This window comes from Typopeltis vanoorti, chromosome 1 (assembly GCF_054136105.1).
Source record: "Typopeltis vanoorti isolate ZY-2024b chromosome 1, IOZ_Tvanoo_1.0, whole genome shotgun sequence".
NCBI classification, from domain to species: Eukaryota; Metazoa; Arthropoda; class Arachnida; order Uropygi; family Thelyphonidae; genus Typopeltis; species Typopeltis vanoorti.
Genome location: NC_143549.1, coordinates 31,841,160 through 31,865,662, shown reverse-complemented (window position 1 = coordinate 31,865,662; position 24,503 = coordinate 31,841,160). Strand labels below are relative to the sequence as shown.

Here is a 24,503-nt window from a genome sequence, read left to right as displayed (position 1 = left end):
ATTTTAAATTATACTAAACTGTATAATTTTATCGATAATAAACAATATTTTTTCATGAAACAAAACAAGAAGAATATATTTTATTTTTAAATAATTTTGAATTATACCAAACTGTATAATTTTATCGATAATAAACAATATTTTTTCATGTTTAATTTTTACCATAATTTTGATATTTTATCCAAACAGGTATACACTGTACTTAAAATGTATGTATATTTCGAAAGTTGCAGCATCCCCACGTATTCAAGCGACGAGCCGCCACTGATCATTGGTATATTCTGTTCTTGGGGATTCTGTTGTGCCCTGACGTAGATGTTGTATACGTTTCTTTCCTTTCATCCTGTTTTCTATTTTTTGGCAGATTATTTCTACAGTTCAAGTGAATAATCACTCCAGTCGCTGCAGCATTTGCACTGCACGTGATTAGTATCATGCTATAAATCTGCTATCTCGAAAATAAATCGATTCGTTGATTGTTAAGTTATTCTATAGGTAAAGCGATGCTACACATGTTAATTCAGATTATGTACTCGATGTGTGTCGTGCTTTAAAATATACAAGTTATTATGAAAATGGGTTGCCTTTATTACTCATATTTTAAAATAATTGTTGTTTCCGGAAGCCTCTTAGTTTGTGCAATAATGAGCATTGCTATTTTGAGGACTGTACTCATTCCCCAGCCGCCTCTTGCAATACCCTGCAGAACTAGTGATGCCGATTATATACCTAATACGCGAGGCCTCTCCAAGAGATTAAGTGAAGCTGTAAGATTTAAAACAGTCACAAAGGCCGTTGGAGATTACAATAAAGAAGAGCTAAAACTTTTTCGGCAGTATATAGAAAAGAGTAAGAACTTTTATCCTGTTCACTGTCGTTTTCCATATTTGTATTTGTAATGTAACTTTTTCCACTGATTACTGTAATTGCTATTCTTCATACTTGCCTGTATTTTTCTTGCATCTTGAAAACTAGTCCACATCCATTCTGTAAAGAAGAAAAATCTTTACCATCAAATGACTATTCCAACCCTCACTTTGATCCATTTTAAAAATAATGGTTTAAATTCACGAATACTTAATTTCTGACTCTTGGATATGACAGGTTTTTCATGCAAACTAGCCAGAGAATACATCGACTTATGAGACATAATATATTGGCCTTTGGGTGTGGACAAAATGACCCAGAAATAAACATCCTCAATTAAACGGTAGGACAGAACCAATGGATGGCATTATCAATATTATGCTGTAGCATACATTAACACTTACATTATAAATTTATATTTATATGTCATCGTTTTATAGAAGAACAAAATTATTTATACAATCATAAAAACATAATCAAATGAATGTCACACCATATCTATGAAAAATCAAATTAAGCATTAAAGTTCATTTTATTTCCACTTGATGCTGTGACCCTATACCATTCAGAAATTCCTCTAAGGTCTTCCTCCTATTCATATAGGTCATATATAGTTTCTTCATATGCTGTTAATGATCTTTTGAAACTTGTTTTCTTGGAGGCTCATCATGAGAATCCTTAATCAGGGCTGTTGATCAAGAGCTTGATCTTTTCTAATACTTTCAGTGGCCTCCCAGATTGTTGGGTGGTCATGCCCCACAACTTCATAGAAAGAAAAATTCCAACTCTTGCATAGGTTGTTGGCACAATTTCTCTCATCAGTTGTTGCTTGATGGACATTCCATAGCTATGGTGGAAACAAGGGAGGAATCTTTCTCAAGCATAGTGAAAAAAAGTATTCCATCAGGAAGACTGGTGGTTGGATGTGATGACAAGCACCAAACACATAGGTGTTACTGAAATAGTCCACAAGAGCTTCCAATCCTTCAACATCAAATATATTCTTTGTCAGATAATCCATCCCATTGGTCACTTTTTCTATTGGTAGAAAAGCGAATCCATCCAACATTCTACAAAAATGTTTTCTTTTTACATGCTGATTATTCCTGTATGCAGCAGTTGGCTCTAAACCTTTCACCTTTCTCTATGTATTTTGGGTTAGGTAGTGGAACGGCAGTGAGATGACAGATATTATTCAAGGAAATACCCCCCAGGGCTCTGTACCAGGACCACTACTTTTTAATTTGTACATAAGTGATATAGCAGAAGATTTGAAGGAGATATTCAGTTGTTTGCTGATGATGATGCAAAACTAGGGAGGGCCATATTTGATAAAGGTGATGTAGACATTTTACTGGATGATTTAAATAAATTGGCAGTGTGGGCAAACGATAATGGTTGTCAATTCGTTGTTGCAAAATGTAAAGTAATTCACTTCAGAATGAAATGATTACACACTTTGTATCATATTAATGGTACCAGTTTACAGGAGCTTGATGAGGCTAGGGATCTGGGGATGATAGTGGATAGAGATTTGAAATTCAGAGGACATATTCAAAGAGTTGGCAAAATATCCCAAAGGATTACTTGGTTGCTGAAGAACACATTGACAAGTAAAGATAGGGAGGTCATTATTCCTCTTTATAAGGCTATGATTCTGCCACATGTTGGCTACTGTGCACAGATTTGGCCACTTGCATTTCTTGGGGATCAGGAGGTAGTGGAGAGGATTCAGAGATGAGTCACCAAGCTGGTGATAGGTCTGCAGAATGTTTAGGATAAATTGAAGTTGTGTTTGGGTTGCAGAATTTAGCTGACAGGCAGAGGAGAGGAGATCTATAAGTTACTATAAGTTACTAAAAATCCTTTTAGTAACTTATAGAAACTTATAAGTTACTAAAAGGATTCTATAAGATTGGCACAAAATAAATATTTCAGTACATAGGGAGTAGGAAGAAAACAAGGAGTCACACTTGGAGATTGTCTAACAGTGTGGTTTGTAAGAGTGTGCAGACTAGGTTCTTTACTTGGAGAGTGCTGAATAAGTGGAATGGATTGCCAGAGGTAATTGTGAATGCCTCAACAAATATTGCGTTAATGCATAGAGTGGGTCTCTAGCGATGAGTTTTTTTGACTCCATTGAGTACCCATTATTATTATTTATAATGCTCAGATTGCCAGAGGTAATTGTGACTAGAGGCATTAACCTTCAAATTCTGTAAATCTTATATAATAATATATAAGATTTACAGAATCTGAAGGTTAATGAGAGGTTGCTTCTCATACCATCAACACTAGACAGAATTCACTGGAACTATACCAAGATGTTACACTATTGGAGGTTCAAATTCGATCATTTATTTTTCAAATTGTATGGAGCCCTACACCACCATCCTAATTTTAACCAGACTGACTGTATGCCTGTTTCTAAGTTTTGGGAAATAATAATTTATAATTTTTTTATTAATTAATTAATTATACATCTCTGTCTACGTTTCTGAACTCGAGTAATGTTTCCTTCTGTATAGCTGCAACTGAGACATATGGTGTCATATGCATGCTATATGATTCATTCTTGAATGCAGAATTTAAATGTTGTTACCAGTTCTTCTGGCTTCTCCCTGAATGAAGCTCATGACATATTGAGTGAAATATATAGCAGTAATAAGTTTTAGTTTTCTTTTACATGTCAAACCATTAATTAAAAATGCTGTTTAGCTCTCATGCCTCTATTAAACATCCAGTAACTTGTAGTATATTTGCAACAAAACTTGTAGTGTATTCAGAAATTCCTCTGAGATCTGCCTCCATTCATACAGTCCAGACATAGGTTCTTCATATGTAATTGAAGCTTCTTTAGGTACACATTTGACTCATTTTCTTGGAGGCTCATTGTCATCTGTTTCATGATATGCACTATCAAGGGATATTTAGGCTATTATGATAGCACTACATGATTAAATTTACATTATTATTAATTTATCAACAGTTTTCCTCCAAATTGGTCTATTACTTGTCAGCACTGATATATTGTTGTATTTAGCATTTTGTTTTTTGAAGACACTTTTTTGACTGAATCAATCCATCTAGACCTTTGTCTTCCTCTAGGATCAAATGCCTGTTTGATCCCAGAGGAAGACTATCTTAGCATCAAACACCTGTTTTTCTAATCTTCCTCTCCCATTCTATTTAAGTGACCATACCACCCTAGATTAGCCCTGCACACAAATTCTTGAATGCCAACAATATCACGTTCCTTCCTAATGTCTTCATTTTTAATTTGATTCAGCCATTAATGCCATCTGTTCAGCCCCCTAATTTTTCTAAGAACTCTTGCATTTGTGGTCTCTAATCTTTGATAAAGTACTTTATTTCTAACCCAACTCTCAGATCCATAATTTAAAACTGGTTTGAACACTGATTTTTATACTACTGGTTTAGTATTTTGACTAATTTTTCTCTTATTCCATTAAGTTTATTCAACTGGTATCTCACCATGCCATCTTTGCTTATTCTGCTATTTCCAGATTTAACTTGCTATCTTCACTAAAAACCGAGATATTACAGACTTTTTCCATGGTATTTCTCCAAAGGTGAGTGACTTGTGCAAGAAGATCCCTTATTGTTCATCACTGGTGGAATTGATTATTAGTTGAGAGTTTTTGATTTAGTGCTAATGGGTTTCTTCATTACTTTAGAAATAATTAAAGTGAGAAAAGTTGGATAGAGATTTTTCACCATTTTTATTCCATTCTTAGGAATGGCTTGAATATGGACTAATTTCTGAACAGCAGAATAGATATCAGTGGAATAGTAAGAAAGAATAAAAATGGAGATATAGAAATCATTCTGAAGCATAAACTGTCAGGACAATTATAGAAATGCTATCATTAATACAAGACTTTTAGTATCCAGTTCGCACATGATTCTTTGGAAAAAATATCATAGATGGGCATTGAATTCTATGTCTGGAATTCCATGGTAGGAAGAAATTTGCAAAGATCATTAGGGTAAGAATTAGAGGAAAAGCAAGAAATAGAGATTGGCTTGTTTCGTGGGATGCAACAGAGCTGTCCACTGCAAAAGTGGGAGAAACATTGTTGGACAATAGATGCAGCTAGTGGTTTTTGGCAAGGACCAGAAGCATGACTACTCTTTGGCCATGAGGATGGTAAGGACCAAGAATAGGCTTGAAAAATTCAAATGAGACCATTTTTCCTGCTTTTAGTTGTTTAAAAATCAGTTTTGGATGTTAATAATTTGTGCATCTAATTTGAGCTTTAGTATAAACAGAAATCACTGATGATTTTGATGAAATCCTGTTAGTGTACTTGGTTCTCCTGTGCAACCATGGCACACTTATTGATTGAAAAATCAAGTCTAGTAATGTTTGGATCAAAATTGTCTTGCACTAAATATGTTTAAAAAAAGGCAACAAAATTACAGAAGGCAAAGGCCCTTTTAGTTCAGTGGAAGTGATATTTGCATCCTCTGCTTTTGGCCACCCAAAGAAAGATTTAATTTGATTCTAGTTGCCAGTTAGAGGAACTTTTTCCATGCCTTCTTTTTCAGCTGGTTACCAAGTTATTAGGCACAGGCAAGCAGGTTTTTTCTCCTGGAAACAGCTTTTACTTCCATAAACTCAAGAAAATGGACTGTAGAACCCACACTCTTTCAGACAATAACATATAGTGTCTGGTGTCATGAGATGGCGATATTGCCAGTTGTCTCTTCCTTGGTTGCAACTTATAATTAATGAATCTTGGACCAACAGTCTCTGGTTACTGGTGGAGATTGACCCCCCCCCTCCTACACACACACAAACACACACACACACACACACACACACACACAGTCTCCAAAGATTAGATGGGGTTAAAATGACCTCATCTACTCTCTATAAGGCAATAAAAGGCATTAGCTGATATGAATTTGATTTGAAGAAAAAAAAGGAAATCAGTTTTGCTTTATTATTATTATTATTAAGAGAGACCTCCAGGGAGACAGGGACTCATCGAGTGAGGCCACATACTATATGCACCAGCTATCATACTTATTCTTGAATTCATTCACACTGTTTGCACTCACAACATTCAATGGCAATCCATTCCAACAATGCACTACCTTACGAGTGAAAAATCTAGCCCTTACTCCCTTCTTATCATTCATTCTCAGCTTCCAAGAATGCCCTCCTCTCCTTTCCCCACCCTCAATAAATTGAAAAATTCCATCAACTGATATCCTGTATGACCCTTTCAAAAGTTTGTAAGTCTCAGTCATATAACCCCTCTTTATCCTGTTTGCTAGTGTGTGTGCAGTCTACGAATTTTTAATCTGTCTTCATAATCAGTATTCTATAATCCTGATATCATTTCTAACACTCTCCTTTGCAATCTCTCCAATATATCAGAATCACAACAGAAACCAGGAGAACAGACCTGAGCATAATAGTCCAAGTGAAGTCTTATCAACGCCTTGTAAAGAAACAAAATGACATCCTTATCTTTACATGTGAACGTTAATTTCAGCATTGCAATTATCTTTTGAGATGTATTTGCAGACTTTGCTACATGGTCCCTGAACTTCCTATTTACTAACATTAAAAGATCCCTAGCCTCATCAGTTTCTTCAAGCATAATTACACCAATATAATACAACATTGGATATCTAATCACTCCAAAGTGCATGACTTTACATTTACTGACATTGACCTAACATCCATTTTCCCATGCCCACAATTCCAGCCTATTCAAATCATTCTGCAAGTACTGTATATCAGCAGCATTCCTGATTACCCTAAATATCTTTCAATCATCAGCAAATAGCTGTATGTCACTTGTCAAATCCTTCTATATCAATATCATTAATGTACAGATTGAATAACATGGACAAAGCAGTGATCCTTGTGGTATACCACTGGTTATTTATTTATTTATTTAACTTCATACTGAGTGAGCAGTAGTACTCTTTTATGTAGTACTACTGCTCACTCAGTATGTGAGCAGTAGTACTAAATGAAAAAGTGCCGAAGCCTGTACAAAAGAATTTTCAAGAGTGTTACCCGATGCCAGTTCATATTATCATATTAGTCATACAACACCATGCCACCAGTGTGCCTTGCAGGGCCCTTAAGGTAATCACTTAAAAGTCTTTCTTGGATAAACCTAATAGATATAAATCCTTGCAACTAGTGGCACAAGTTACTTGTGAAAAAGGCCGAAGCCTGTACAAAAGAATTTTCAAGAGTGTTACCCGATGCCAGTTCATGTTATCATATTAGTCATATGTTGGTGGCAATGCCATGCCACCAGTGTGCCTTGCAGGGCCCCTCAAGGTAATCACTTAAAAGTCTTTCTTGGATAAGCCTAATAGATATAAATCCTTGTAACTAGTGGCACTCTATACGGCACGTAGAGAGATGGTGGCGCTGGTAAAGCGGGGAGCTGCCCTAAGCACCTCTCTTATCTGCCGTACAAGGTCTGAATTTTAAATCTTGCAGACTCATGCCTGCCATATATCACTTTTTGATATCTATCAGTCAGCCATCCTCTTATCCATGCTAATATTCTATAATCCAGACCCACATTCTCCAATTTATGCAACAGTTTACCATGCTGTATTCTGTCAAAAGCCTTAACAAAATACAAAAGTATCATGATATATCCATTTCCCTTGTCTAGTTCAATGGTAACATTCTTATAGAAAGTGAGCAAGTTGCTAAAAGATGACCTTCCCTTAGTAACCTCATGTTGCTCATTGCAAAGTAGTGATGCGCTGTCAACCCATTTTTGAATGTGAGCCCTAACCAATTTTTCAAAAATCTTCACCACCACTCCTGAGATACTAATTGGTCGATAGTTGGATACATCACCCTTAGGCAATGGAATTACCATATATTCTTCCCATTCCTACAGAATCTTCCCTTTTCTGAGACTCATATTAAACAGCGTGGTGAAACGAATAGCATTTCAGCTGAACAATCTTTTAGCACACGTGCTGATATCCCATCAGTCCTTATTGCTGATTTCTTATTCAATTTGTACGACAACAACTCTAATACTTTGTCCTCATATACCTGAATTTTTTTAATCCAGTGAAGAGGTAGCAGTGAGCTCAATGTTGCATACACCAAGTTGATAGCTTTTAACAAAATGGACACTCATTGGTTGAGCAGCCTCTTCTGCATTCATAACTCTCATGCGATCTGCATTTAGAAGAGTTATTCTTTCATATTCATTCTGTCTTTTACTTGGGGCATATCAATAGAATTCTTGTGGGTTGTCTTTAGTACACAGAGCGAGTTTCTTTTCATACTCAGACTTTCCTTTCTGTAAAACAGCTGTGACTATTCTAGCCTGCTGTTTATAATTTTCATAATGCACATCATCCTTATGCACACGGTATTCCTTCCACATCATCCTTTTCTTACGAATCTCTTGTTTATTAAGATTACATATTCATTTGACTGCTACCCCATTTATTCTTTAAACTCTCAGGACACATTCTGATATTGCATCATTTAAGTATCTTTTGAATGATTCCTATGCATTGTCGATATTCTTTCCATCAATCAACCGATCCCATTCCACTGAACTCATTATACTCCTCAGTTGGTCATAATTTCCTGATTTTTACTTTAGCATATTATAACCTTTTCTGAATGGAACATTCATAAACTTAGCTACTTCTCAAGTGAGTACCACATGATCACTGCCACCAACCGGAGGCAGAATAGTTACATCTTTAAGTGAAATGCCCTCTGACACTATAATCAAATCTAACACTCTTTGATTTTGAGTTCCTTCTGTCGCATGTTTTTTGAGGAAGTTGTCCTGCAACAGCTCAATAAATGCATTTGCATTCTTCTCGTGAGATTCTACTGCTACCCAATCAATATTTGGTTAATTAAAGTCTCTCATTATGATTACTCTTTTCGCTCTCATCTTGTCTATTTGGTGATGCATTTCTTCATCACTAGCAACCGATCCACCATCTGTAACAACACCCTACTATGTAATTGATCTTGTTAGATTTCACCTCACATCAGATGGCTTCAAACTCACTGCCACATGAAATACTACTAGTAGTAGTACTACAATCATAGGTTTCAACTCTAACTGGATTCAAGTCATCCAATATCATTAGCAGCATGTCCCTCCTCTTCTATCCTCTCTATCCTTCCTAAAAATAGTGTACCTTTACACTTGATACCAATTAGTAAGTCTGATTCTGATAGTCAGGTCTCACTAAAGACTACAATCTGAGTCCCCAATATGTTGACTAAGGCAACAAACTCTACCCCTTTGTTTCTGATACTTGTAGAATTCATGTACAGACATAATAATCTACCTACATGGTCTTTTGTGTACTTTTGTTTGCAGTCTGCATGACACAGTTGAATAACTTGCAGATCTTTATTCTTCTCTAGTGCCTTATACATGTAGACATCTTTGTACATGTTTGATGGGTGTGAACCGGATGAACATAAAGTTGAAATCCTTCTCTCTTCGTCAACATTTCCATGTCGAAACCCATTCCGTCATTAGCACAGTTATATAACATTGTTGCTCTTACACTCACCATTCCTCCTTTTATAATTTAATTTCCTTGACCCTTTGTGTTAGGTCTCATACCAATTATTAATTTTTCTTGACTCCTGATACGAAACAATCATGTGTATGCCATCCCTCTTATACAAATCCACTCTTCCCTCAAACTCACTCCACACATCCAAAAACTCGTATCCATTCCTTCTAGGTTCTTCCATTCATAGGCTCTTCTACAAAGCCTATGCATCGAATCATTTGCTATCATAGCCCTTCTTAATTCCTTTCTATCATATCGAGGTAATATACTTGCTATTTTCACTTTCTCATTCTTCACTCTCATCTCTTCCAACATAAAATTCTTTGTAGTCTCATATCAAGAGCATCCTCTCACAGAAATTTTTTATTTTTATTTGGGTACATATATTATTTTTACTTTAAAATCAGCAATTTTTAATTTTTTGCAAACTCTGATTCATTTTTTTTCCTCCATAAAAGAAAATCATCAATCAGGATGATTTTGGTCATCATATATATTCCAATGTGTGCATAAATGAAATGCACAAAAAAAAACAAAAAAAAAAAAACAATCAAACTTGTTGTGGATTCAACTTGCAGGTTCGAGTACAAAATGGAGAAAGAGTATTTTGAACATCTACAGCAGGGTGCTGTCATCTGGAAAAAAAAGTTAGTTTGTTTAAAAATGCAAATAAAATGCAAGAAGTACATACACTTTAAACATGGCAGTAAAAAATAAATCAGTAAAATAAAAATAAAAATGGACAAACTGGAAATAAACTGTGATTAATTTTAAAACATTTGAAATGGTAAAAATTCTGTGAATTCCTCAAAAATAAAAATAGAATAGAATGCCAAAAGAAAAATGGAACTTGTTATAATTGCTTAACTACAGGTTAGGCAATTATAACGAGCTTCAGAGTGAGCTTGCAGCAGTCCCATGGCAGAACATATTGTAGGGGAAAGATGTTAACAGTGCATGGGATAAAATCAGCAAGTATCTGAGGAAGGCAATATAAGATTGTGTGCCCATGGTCAGGAAGACAAACAAGGTAGGTGTTAGATGGATGAGTAGTAGTAGTATCAAGCTTGATCTGCCAAAAAAGAAATTATGGAGAATTTACAAGGAGAGAGGCGATCAATACACCCATGAGCTGTACAAGGCTCAAGTCAGGAAGATTACCGACATAGTAAGAAAAGTTAAACCAGATTATGAGAGAACCTTAGCCAAGGAGATCAAGGGTAATCCCAAAGAGTTCTTCTGCTATGTGGCAAGTAAAAGGAAGAATGACTTTGGAAGGATAACCTTAGTGGGTGCTGATGGTATAGAGGTGCCAATTCAGATGTAAATGTAATTTTTCTGAGTGATCACTTTTCAGAAGTCTATCAACCAAGTGAGACTATCTCTGTACCTGAGAATTGAAGTTAAGAAATCAGAGGTACTTAGTATATTGTAAAATTTAAACGCGAACACTGCTGTAGGTTTAGATGGAATATCAGCTCGGGTGTTGCATGAATGTGCAAAGGAATTGTCAGTGCCTCTTACTTGGTTATTTAACTTAAGTTTGAACTCTGGTATGGCCTCTAGGGAGTGGAAAAAAGGCAAAGTATGCCTGCAGTTTTAGAGCCACCTTTATGCAAAGTTCCTTTGCATAAAGGTGGCTCTAAAACTGCAGTAGTTAATTACAGACCAATCACCATCTCGGGAGTGGTGGTTAAAGTATTGGAAAGGTTGGTTAAAGACAAAATTCAAGAATGGGTGGATCATGATATGATATTATATAGGGACCAACATGGTTTTGTTAAAGGTCGATCCTGCCTTAGCAATTTATTAGCTTTTTATAATAGAATGACATCTGAGTTGGACAAAGGAAATGGCTGCGCAGTGGTACTTCTGGATTTTGCTAAGGCTTTTGACAGGATACCCCATGGAATACTATCGTGCAAATTGGAGCAGATGGGAATGGATACTAAACTGGTGATATGGATAGGAGAATGACTCAGGGAGAGATACCAGAAGGTGGTGTATGGAGGAGCAGAGTCCAGGATGAGGCAGGTGACCAGTGGTGTGCCTCAGGGCTCTGTGCTTGGGCCATTGTTGTTTACTTTGTATATAAATGATATAAGAAATGGCTTAAAGGGAGATATTCAGTTGTTTGCTGATGATACAAAGTTGGGTGGTGCAATTAAAAATCAAGCTGATGTTGAGAGTTTGCAGGATGATTTAAATAAGCTGGTAAAATGGCAAAAGGAAATGGATGTCAGTTCAATGTGGAAAAGTGTAACGTTATGCATTTTGGGATTAAATGATTACCAGCTGTGTACTACATTGATGGAACGGTACTCCAAGAGATTGATGAGGCTAGGGACTTTTGGGATTTTTTTTGGATTAAATGATTACCAGCTGTGTACTACATTGATGGAACGGTACTCCAAGAGATTGATGAGGCTAGGGACTTAGGGGTGTTGGTAGATAGGGAGATGAAGTTCAGGGGGACACATTGCTAAGGTGTCCAAGATTGCACATAGGATTACTTGGTTATTGAGGAACACACTACATCCAGAGATAAAGAGGTTATTATTCCCCTTTATAAAGCGTTGATACTTCCACATTTGGATTACTGCTCAGGTCTGGTCACCTGGATTCCTTGGAGATGAGGAGGTTGTGGAAAGGGTTCAGAGGAGAGTGACTAAGTTGGTGAGTGATGTAAAAAATGCTCCCTACATTGATAGATTGAGAGCTTGTGAATTGCAGAGGTTGGTTGATAGGCAGAGAAGAGGGGATATGATAAAAACATTTAAATTACTAAAAGATTTTTATAAGATTGATGCAGGGAAATGTTTCAGCTGTGTGATAGTGATGGAAGAACAAGAGGTCTTCCCTGGAAATTAAGGAAAAGCGTGGTTAAGAAGGGTGTGAGAACGAGGTTTTTTGCCTGGAGGGTGGTGAATGAGTGGAATGCATTGCCTGACTCAGTTGTGAGTTCTTCGTCTGTAAATTAATTATCAAAATGGATAATTATAAGAACAGATATGAATGATATTGTTTTGATAGTTTGGGTCTCCCGCAATGTGTCTACTGACTGCATGGAGATACCCGTAATAATAATAATCTGGTCTCTTTCAACTAAAGTGAATTAGCCGGTCTCATACAGAGGTAGAAGGTTTTTTTCATCCCTCAGAAACAGTCAGACCGGCCCTGTGAACACACACTCTTCTACAGACATAAGACACTCCTGGTATAAGGTTGGCTACTACTTATAGGATATGTAGGATTATCAGTTTCTAATGCCTACACGGTAAGGTGTGGATCTACGTGCAAGCATGGATTAGGAATTAGCAAGCATCAATACATTAAAAACATCGATGCTCACTATTACTAAGTATTAATGAGTACTGAATGCATTAAGCATTATTTACTTGCCAATGCCATTACCGTATTTTTCCATGTATAAGACAAACTCTACTTTTTCAAACCCAAAATTAAGGAATCAATATTTAAACATAAAACGGAACACATTTGATATTTTTTTTAAATATTCAAAGTATATTTAGTAATTGGATAATATTTTTAAGATACATACTAAGAAATTATGGTGGCATTTTCTGGGCTAACTTGGTTTGTGTTCTCATGGCCAACCCTTCTCCCTCATGAAGTTGAAGCACCATTTTACCTTTCATGTGAAATCAACAATGTTCATTTGTCCTGTAAACCTGTTTGCCTCATATTGAATAAGCTTGGTTGACACACATATCCCTCTGGTGCTGCTCCATAATCCAAGTCATAAGTCTCTGCTCCAAGTTTGGCCATTTTGCTAGTTTTCCTCTTAAGGTCTCTTCTTTTTATTTTTGCCATCTTGAGAAGTTGTTCTTCCTGTTTTCTCCACTGTCTAATCATACACTCAGTGGGAGGAGGTCCAAACTCCAAACTGTCTCTCTGAAGCTTTATTTCCATGTTCTTTTGTGTGATTGATGACTTTTTACTTGAATTTTGAAGAATATGACAATTGTTTTTTATTTTCGCACATTTTTATGGGCTAGTGCTCAAAATATTGTTAATACATTAACTTACCCCACCAATAAGTTGCAGACGTATGAATGCTTTCAGAGTTCTGATTGGTTTATTCAAAATCAGCTGTTAATGACATCAATCAACAGAGTTAACAAAGGCTAGGGATTGGTGGAAGCCTGTTCGCAGAGACCAGTACTGGCATTTTCGCTGGTCTCTCAACCAGTTACTCCTTATGTATAAGACAACCCCCAATTTTAGTCTAAAAATTTTAGAAAAAAGTATCATCTTATACATGGAAAAATACAGTAATTACTCACTAATATTATCAATATCCCATAGTATGAGGTTTGCTTTTAGTGACTGTGTCATAGGTAACTGAAAGTTTTGATAATACATATTATCAAAAAAGCATTAGGTATTTATTGTGAAAATAACAGGCCATCATTAATTAATTATGACTAATTAAAAAAGTCGAACAAATAAAAAGAATTTTGCATCATGATTTGAGCCACATTTGCTAGAAATAACATTATGATAGCCTGTGTTTGCATTTATTGACAATGAGAATAAAAATACCAATGTTCTGATTTAAGTAAGACAGTAAAAAAAAATCTCAATACTCTTTAATTTTTTGGTCTTTGTGTACAACCAGACAAAATTTCTTGTAACAGCTGTAGTGTTGGTGTTTTTGAAGTCTTTTCTCAATCAGCCATCAAATTTGAGCAGAATATGTGAGACAGAGATTCTTATTCGTAAAGAATTTGGTAAAATCCTAGAAGAGTTAATGATGAAAATTTATTCTGGATGGATGGTAATAAGGAGGCTAATTTGTTGACAGGAAAGAAAATAGGCATAAGATTATAATTCATGATTCTGAGATGATAGTAATTAGAACCCCATTCCATATTGGTCGTGAGGAACTGGATTTCAAGGTTCTATAGTGTGTGTTGGATCTTTCAGCAATTAAAACCATTAAGCTGCATAATCCTTTTAACGGTGAAAGAAAGACACCTCCAGGGAATCACATCAAGGGTGACCGTACTATTTGCACCAGCTGTCATACCTGTTCTTGAATTCATTCACTCTAAGTATTATTATTATTACGTGACACCTCCAAGGAGTCCAAAGACTCATCACCTACTCTAAAGTTTTATGTGTCCCATTTAATTCACTAACTACTATCATCATCATCTACACCAATGCCATCTACTGCTCATCACCAGCGGTATTTTCACAGACATTCAGAAACATCCATGTCCACAGCGGTATTTGAACCCGCTGTGAGCATAGATACATATTCCCACAGCCTTTTGGTTGGAGAGGGGATATGTTAACCACTTGGCTAACCAGGCTAGCACTGGCTACCCAGTATTTAGCAGGGATAACCTTGGTATTATCACTCTTGGATCTGGTTCCTACTGATGAGACCTCAAAAAATGCTGAAATCGGTCTGGATAGTGACTCTTCCCATAATGCATAGCATTGTACATGTCCATAAGGATATATGCTTTGCATTATGGGATACTAAGGCAAGTGATGTGAAGTCATTGGCATCTATATATGAGTTGCCCAGTCGCGAAGTTACTTCACGTGCAAACTTTGCTTACACTTGGAAAAATGGATTAAACCAAGAATATAATTTCGTGGCATTTTTAATTTATAGTATAACCAAGTGAAAAAACTTTCAACATATAGAATAACACGCATGCCACAGTAAATAACTTTTTTTTATTATGTAAATATTTCGTCTTATGTATCATAAGATATCATCAGTACACTTATGGAACAACAATAGGAATTGAATTCAAAAAACAGTAGTGCACATGCTTAAATTGGAATCGTAAGCTAAGCTTAGGATTCAAAGCTAATGCTAAGCTACTACATAGATCTATATATAAACATGAATGTTTATATAAAGGAAGAGCTGAAGCCTTACTTCATAGAACTAATCCTAATCGAAACGATTGTCTCACTATTTCAAAAGTTTGGGAAATTATTATCCTCAGTTGTGTTAAATAATTTATCTGTTATATTTTAATTAAATTAAATTAATTTCAATTTCCTTTTAATTTTAATTTCAGCCCAGTAGCTTTAATCCAGGAACACACCACTGTATATGTAGAGGGATTCCAATCGAATCATACCTGCTATTGTTTTTTGAATTCAGTTGCTATTGTTGTTTGATAATTGTACTGATGATATCTTATGATATACATAAGACAAAATATTTACATATTAAAGCTATTTACTATGGCATATGTGTTATTCTATAGTTTCAAATATAGACTCTGTATTGCTCTGTATAATGTTCCATTCATCCCATATAATTGTAGTGCTTTCAAAAGCTTTTTTCTGGACACCTTGTCATATGCCTTTTTCCACATCTACAAAACTTAAGTATAGATCCTTGTCATATTCCCATGATTTCTCAACTATTTGTCTTAAAGTGAAAATCTGATCTTTAAAATCTCCATTTGGTTTGAACCCAGCTTTTTCTTCTCCAAGTTTCTCTTCCACATTCTTTCTCAATCTCTTTTCAAGTTTACTTTCATAAATTTCACCCAGAACACTTAGTAGAGATATTCCTGTGTAATTCACACATTCAATTTTATTCCCTTATATATATATATATATATATATATATATATATATATATAGAGAGAGAGAGAGAGAGAGAGAGAGAGAGAGAGAGAGAGAGAGAGAGAGAGAGATTAGCTGTTAAACCAGTTTTAACTTATGGATCTGAGAGCTGGGTCAGAAGTAAAACATTTGACCAAAGACTAGAGACCACAGATATGAGAGTCCTGAGAAAGATTAGAGGCGTGAACAGATGGCATTAATGGCAATATCATGTTAAAAACGAGGATATTAGGAAAGAACTTGACATTGTCAGCATCCAGGAATGCATTAGCAGAGCTAATCTCAGGTGATATAGTCACTTAAATAGAATGGGTGAGGAAAGATTAGCAAAACAAGTGTTCTCAGCCAGGTTGGCAGGAAAATGATCCAGAGGAAGACCAAGATATGGGTGGATTGATACTGTAGAAAGTGCCTTAGACGATAGAAATATAAGATCTGATAATGTTGGGGTCTTTTCAAGTAACAGACTGATTTGGAGGAAAATTGTAGATAGGAAGTTAGTAATGATGTAAATTTTTCATGTAGTACTATCATATCCTGTACACCCCTTGAGGGTGCATGGCAGGAATTTGATGATGATGGTGATATATAGATTAGTACTATGAGAGCTCTTCTTCATCATTGGGAATTCGACCTTCTGACCAGGCCCTCTGAATTATGCAGTGTAACTACTGCAAAACTTTTATACTTCCATACTTATGCATTTCTAGTTGAATATCATCTACTCCAGTTGCCTTTCCATATTTCAAGTTTTTGACTGCTTTTTCTACCTCAAGTATTGATATGTAGTACTTTTTGCTTCCTCTTGAAAATTTTCTAGTATGGTTCTGTCAATGCTTGGCTCGTTCATTTCGTTCCAAGTAATGTAATCACTCCAGACATCTAGGATATCCTTATCGTCAGTTTTCATATCATCTTTATCATCTTTGATTCCTTTTGCAGTACTCTTTTTTTCCATTTCTAAGTTTTTTCAATAGTCTTCTATTGAACTTCTATTCACTTTTTTCAGAACATTTTTCTGCCTTCCTGATATTTATTTTCTATATTCTTATCAAATCTTTCCATGACTTTTGTTTAGCTAATTTTACATACAACTTTGCTCTCTCTTACATATTTTGCTGTATTCCTTTATGGTATCTGCTGACTTATTTGCTAGGAACTTTTGGTACGCTTTCTTCTTTTCCAGGACTGCTTCTTTAACTTATGTCTACCATGGTGTTCTTATTTTTCTATTCTTGCAGACAACTTCACCACACACTTCCTTAGCTGAATCAATCAATGTCTTCTTCTGAGTTTGCCACTGAGATTCCAATGTTTGGTTCTTGTTTTCAATTTATTTCATTTATTCCTAGATAATGTTTATATAGTCAATCTACAATTTACTTGTAAAAGCTGCTCAACTTTAATTCTTTTTCAAACTTTCTTACATACTGTTCTTTTCAATGTGATATCCATTTTTATTCTGCTTAATACTAAGTAATGGTCACTTCCAATTTCAAATACTCTGTACACTCTTGTATCCTGAATCAGCTTTATGATATCATTATTGACAATGATGTAATCAATGAGGCTTTTCTTATTTCTTGTGTCTTTTCTCTGTGAACTGGTGCACATCTTTATGCTGAAATACGGTGTTAGTAGTGACTCTGTCCATGTCCTGAGCAGAAGTCCAGTAAATATTTACCATTATTATTAGCTTTGCCCTTTGTTCCTAATTTTCTCAAAATGTTACTATATCCTGGTGGGATTAATTTCCTACTCTGTTGTTCAGATCTCCAGCAAGGACCACTTTTTCCATTTTCTTTGTCACTTGCCTCTTATAATGACTCAAAAAATTCCTCCACTTCTTCCTTGGAAGAACTTTCTGTGGGACCATAGGCACAAATAAGTTTCATTGTCCATATCCTCATGTTGAAGTTTGCCCACATAACTATACTTTAAACTGTCTTCCAATCAAGAAGTTTATCTTTGTGTTTGGTGTTGAAAGCTATCACTACTCCTTCATTTCCTAGATCATTATTGCCTGAAAACAACATCCTATACTTATTATTTAGTAAGATTTCACCTGTTTTTGTATTTTTTGCCTCAGTAATGCCAATTACGTCCACATGAGACTTCTTCAATTCTTCTGCAAGTTTGATTTCCTTTTCCTTTCCATTAATATTCCTTATATTGATGGTTCCTATCTTCAGTTCTTCTGATGTTGGGTTTATTCTTCTTCTTCTTCTAGATATTGAATTGGAGCTTGTTCCAGTAGCTGACTTTTCACTGTTTGCCCTAGTTCCCGATGAAAACATGGGGCCTTATTTAACCAGGCGATGCTTCAGCTGGCATGAAATCTCATCATATACCATATAGTATAATTTGGTTGGCTAAGTCCCAAATTGCCAGTGCATCTTCATTTGTTCAGTACCCAGCAGATACCTACGAACAGGGCACACTACGTGTAGGTGAGGATTGGATATTACGTCGGAAGCTCTAGTAGCTTCTCTGCATTTCTGAATGGCGATGTGGAAGTCTCCTCCCAGTTATTTCAATTTGACCCTTAAGCGAAACCTTTATTTAAATTATCCTGTAAGAGATCTACATCACCTTTATGAACTATTGTCCCTCCCTAGTTTTTCATTATTGGGAAACAATTGAATATCCCCTTCAAATCTTCCACTGTATTATTAATATACAAATTAAAGAGTAGCGGTCCTAGTGCAGAGCCCTGGGGCACTCCACTAGTCACCTTCATTTGCCTTGATTTTTCTCCACCATACACCAACTTCTGTCTGTCAGCTACCTACCCCATCCATGTCACCAACCTCATATCCATTCCCATTTGCTCCAACTTATGTAATAGTTTCTATGCAGTATTCTATCAAATGCTTTGCAGATATCCAGCATTATCATGGTATAGCCATTTTCTTTATCTTCTCCCGTCACCTTATTATAAAATGCGAATAAATTACTGAGGCAGGGCCTACTCTGTACAAAGTCATGCTACTCCCTGTTGAGTATCATATTCCTATCCATCCATTCCTGAATTTTACTTTTAACCAACTTTTCTAGTACTTTAACCCCTACTCCTGAGATACTAATTAGTCTGTATTTGCTGCTTGTCTTGGAGCCACCTTTATATAATGGAACTATTTTATCCTCTTTCCACTTTCTTGGAACTTTGTGAGCTGAGACTTAGATTAAACAACTTCATCAGAGGCAATGCCAGTTCATATGCATGTTCTTGTAGCACATAAGCTGGCATACTACCCACTGCTGTATTCACATTGATATTTTTCAGTATACTGAGTATCTCTAGTTCATCTACCTCAATGTTCAAATCGTTCTCTCTAACCTCAGTAGCTGTAAATCACCACTTTGATGATATACCCTTGCTGATTGACCATCAATACTGAGTAAAGTTATCTTACCATAATCGTTCCTTCTTTTACTTGATACACAGCAAAAAAAAAAAATAAATAAATAAATAAAATAAAACTCTTGACTTGTGGATTTAATTTGGCCTGCTTAGCTAATTTTCTCTTGAGATTTGCTTTAGCCTTCCTTACCATACTAGTTATCCTTCTTGCTTGTGCTTTATACTGCTCATGGGCATGTTAATCATCTGATTGTTTCTATTCCTTCCACATGCTTTCTTTTTTGCTGCTCCTGCTTTATATTGCTAGTCATCCAACTTATGTAATAGTTTTTCTTGCAGTATTCTGTCAAATACCTTTGCAAAGTCCAGCAGTATTATGGTGTAGCCATTTCCTTTATCCATTTCTGCTCTCACCTTATTATAAAATGTGAATAAATTACTGAAGCAGGATAATGTAGGCTTTTTCAGATGAAGGTGAGTTAGCAGTCTCATTTGGAGATAGTACAGTTTTTTCCTTCTAGAAACTTAGATGTTTTAATCCTGCAAACAGGCAAACTGGCCAAGAGAACATGTATTTAATAGACAGAATTACATGTATTAGGTGTAGATGACGTAGTGCAGAAACAGAGAATTGTGTGATGTAGATGAAATAATGTAATGGCTGTTGCAGCACACAGTTGAACAAGGCATTGTTGTTTTTTGTGAGAGAATTACAGAAAATACTAAACAGTTGACTAAGAAAACATCATCAGAAAATAGGTTGATAGCAGAAGAGCATTGCAAAATGACCACGTTCACATAATTGGTGTTTATTTGATGAATATGACCAAAATAGACTTTGAGCATTAAGATGTTTATATTCAAGCAATGGTGATCAGGGAAAGAAAGGAATAGTCATAGTATTCAACACTAAAAATGAAGATAAACTTCTTGAATAGTAAATTAAAGACTTAATTCTGTATATGTTAGTCAAGTAAATAATAGTTTAATATCCGACGTTTCACCGACTGATATCTGTCAGCATTTTCAAAGGATACACTGGTAAGCAATAGAAAGTAACAAAAACTAGGAAACTAACCGACAATTCTAAAAATTATATAAAGTTATCATTGTGCGTGATATAATGATATAATATGCGTGTCGCATGTATTATTATTATTATTATTACGGGTATCTCCATGGAGTCAGTAGACTCATCGCGGGAGACCCAAACTAGCAAAACAATATCTGTCATATCTCTTCTTGAATTCATTTACAGACGAAGAGCTCACAACTAAGTCAGGCAATGAATTCCACTCATTCACCACCCTCCAGGCAAAAAACCTTGTTCTGACACCTTTGTTAACCACACTCTTCTTTAATTTCCAGAGATGACCTCTTGTTCTTCCATCACTATCACACAGCTGAAACATTTCCCCTGCATCAATCCTATAAAAACCTTTTAGTAATTTGAATGTTTCTATCATATCCCCTCTTCTTCGCCTATCAACCAATCTCTGCAATCCACAAGCTCTCAATCTATCAATGTAGGGAGCATTTTTTATATCACTCACCAACTTGGTCACTCTTCTCTGAACCCTCTCCACAGCCTCCTCATCTCCAAGGAATCCAGGTGACCAGACCTGAGCACAGTAATCCAAATGTGGAAGTATCAATGCTTTATAAAGGGGAATAATAACCTCTTTATCTCTGGATGTCAGTGTGTTCCTCAACAACCAAGTAATCCTATGTGCAATCTTGGACACCTTGGCAATGTGTCCTCTGAATTCATCTCCCTATCTACCAATACCCCTAAGTCCCTAGCCTCATCAATCTCTTGGAGTACCTTTCCATCGATGTAGTACACAGCTGGTAATCTTTTAATCCCAAAATGCATGACTTTACACTTTTCCACATTGAACTGACATCCATTTTCTTTTGCCCATTTTACCAGCTTATTTAAATCCTCCTGCAAACTTTCAACATCAGCTTGATTTTTTATTGCACTACACAACTTTGCATCATCAGCAAACAACTGAATATCTCCCTTTAAGCCGTTTCCTATATCATTTATATACAAATTAAACAACATTGGCCCAAGCACAGAGCCCTGAGGCACACCACTGGTCACCTGCCTCATTCTGGACTCTGCTCCTCCATACACCACCTTATGGTATCTCTCCCTGAGCCATTCTCCTATCCATATCACCAATTTAATATCCATTCCCATCTGCTCCAATTTGCGTAACAGTGTTCTATGGGGTATCCTGTCAAAAGCCTTATCAAAATCCAGAAGTACCACTGTGTAGCCAGTTCCTTTGTCCAACTCGGATGTTATCCTATTATGAATAGTTAATAGATTGCTAAGGCAGGATCTACCTTTAACAAAACCATGTTGGCCTCTATAAAGTATCATATCCTGATCCACCCATTCTTGAATTTTGTCTTTAACCAACTTTTCCAATACTTTTACCACTACTCCTGAGATGGTGATTGGTCTGTAATTCAATACCGCAGTTTTAGAGCCACCCTTATGCAAAGGAACCACTTTGCCTAACTTCCACTCCCTAGGGACCATACCAGAGTTCAAACTTAAATTAAATATCCAGGTAAGAGGGGTTGACAATTCATTTGCACATTCACGCAACACCCGAGCTGATATTCCATCTAAGCCTACCGCAGTGTTTGCATTTAAGTTTTGCAATATATTTAATACCTCTGATTCTTTAGCTTCAATTCTCACATTAGGTATTGCTATAGGTATAGAGATATCCTCACTTGGGTTATAGACTTTTGAAAAGTGATCACTCAGTAACTCGACTATTACATCTGATTTTGTCACCTCAATACCATCAGCACCCACTAAGGTTATCCTTCCGAAGTCATTCTTCCTCTTACTTGCCACATAGCGGAAGAACTCTTTGGGATTACCCTTGATCTCTTTGGCTAAGGTCTTCTCATAATCTGATTTAGCTTTTCTTACTATGCTGGTAACCTTCCTAGCTTGAGCCTTGTACTGCTCATGGGTGTCCTGATCGCCTTTCTCCTTGTAAATTCTCCATAACATTTTCTTTTTTTTTGCAGTTCAAGCTTGATTCTACTGCTCATCCATCTAATGCCTGCCTTGTTTGACCTCCTGACCATGGGGACACAATCTGATATTGCTTTCCTCAGATACCCGCTGATTTTATCCCAAGCACTGCTAACATCTTTTCCTTGCAATATGTTCTGCCATGGGATGGCTGCAAGCTCACTCCGAAGCTTGTTATAATTGCCTAACCTGTAGTAGTTCCGTACATACCCCTTCTTAATAGAAAAATCCACAGATTTTGCAACCTCCCAAGTCAATACCACATGATCGCTTTCACCAACTGGAGGTAACGAGGACACCTTACTTATGCATATAACCTCTGAACCAATAACCAGGTCCAACACTCTCACACCACGTGTCCCTTCAGTTATGTGCTGTTTCAAGTAATTATCTCATAGAAGATGTATGAACTCCATTTCCTTTTTGCTACGTGATAATTCCTCCTTCCAATTGATATCACCATAATTAAAATCCCCCATAATAATCACTAAGCCTTCACTCATTGCACTAAGTTGCTGATGCATGAATTCAATATCTCCCCCCGTACTCCCTGGCCTATAGCAGCATCCAACTGTATATTTGGTTGCGTTGGTCACTATTTCGCACCAGACTGCCTCAAATGAACTCTCATTCACATGTCTATCATCATGATATACTACTTTCTTTGGCTGCAACACATCAGCTATCATCAACAGTACTCCTCCTCCTCCTGTTCTATCTTCTCTATCCTTCCTGAAAATACTGTACCCATCACATTCAATTCCAGTGACCACATCTTCTGCTGACAGCCAAGTTTCACTAATGCCTACAACTTTTGGTGAGATTTCACTGACTAATGCCAAAAATTCTTCTCTCTTATTTCGAATGCTTCTAGCATTGGTATACAAAAATTGCAGATTCTCTCTAGATCTTGTACCGGCTTTAGAACTGATATATAAGTCACTAACTACCGTAGTCCTATGCTGATTTTTATCCCCTCTCTTCTGAAATTTATTCTGCCTATAAGGATCAATAAATACACAATCAGTGCTAAAGTTTCTCTCTCTTACACTCAACCTTTTCAATATTAGTTTCCCTGCTCGATAACTTCAACACCAATGTACGTTTTATTTGTTGAAAAATTTATTGTAATTTTCATGTAATTTTCTTGAATAGTAGTTTCAAGTAGCTATGTGGATACATTTCATAATATGGAAATTGGATATTGTGAATTATTGGACAGTTAGAACATGCAATTAATAGACCAAATTACAAATAATAATAGTAATAATAATTTATTATTATTATCTGAGACTTTCAGGGAGTCAAAGACTCATTGAGGGAGGTTATAAATTACCCAAACCAGCTGTCATATCTTCCATTAAATTCATTCACACTAGATTAGATGCACTCACTGCTCTCTGGAAAATCCTAGCTCTTACCCCTTTCTTGACTTCAAATAAATTTAACTTCCATGGATGTGCCCCCCCCCCTGTGTTCTCTCCCCACTTTCCATATAACGGAAAATTTCATCAGATGATATCCTATAACACATTCAAAAGTTTATAGACCTCTATTCTATCACAATCTGTCCTCATAGTCTAAATCCCATAATCCATATATAATCTTTGTAACTCTCCTTTGCACTTTTTCCACAGCTTCTTTATCCCCTTGGAACCCAGGAGACCATATCTGTGCACAATAATCCAGGTGTGGTCTTTGTGACCACAAGTGAAAAAACTTCCATGAAAAAATTAAAAAGCTGAAAATGCAGTCTTATTGAAAACAATCCAAGATGTTTATTCTCTCAAGGTATGTGTCTTAAAAGAATAGGTGAAAAATGTAAGAAAGTTATGCTAAGTAAAGTAGCTTGTGTAAAACAAGTCATTAGAAGACTGGTAAGGCATAATAATAATTTTAGTGGTTATTCAATTCACAACACAGAAGTAAAAAAGAAGATTGATACTTTTATTCCAATATTTCACCTAACAGTTGCTGATGCATTGT

At 36.0% G+C, this 24,503-nt stretch overlaps 1 protein-coding gene across 3 annotated transcripts in view; it reads left to right on the top strand.

Moving 5' to 3' along the window:
* Positions 1-332: 332 nt before the first annotated feature.
* Positions 333-24,503, top strand: part of LOC150109868 (N-fatty-acyl-amino acid synthase/hydrolase PM20D1-like) — a 230,874-nt gene continuing 206,703 nt past the window's right edge. For all 3 annotated transcript variants that reach the window (XM_090397063.1, XM_090397055.1, XM_090397070.1), the window contains exon 1: positions 333-849. In XM_090397063.1, coding sequence (XP_090253189.1) covers positions 570-849 — 280 coding nt within the window. In that variant the 5' untranslated portion in view covers positions 333-569. The remainder of the gene's footprint in view (positions 850-24,503) is intronic.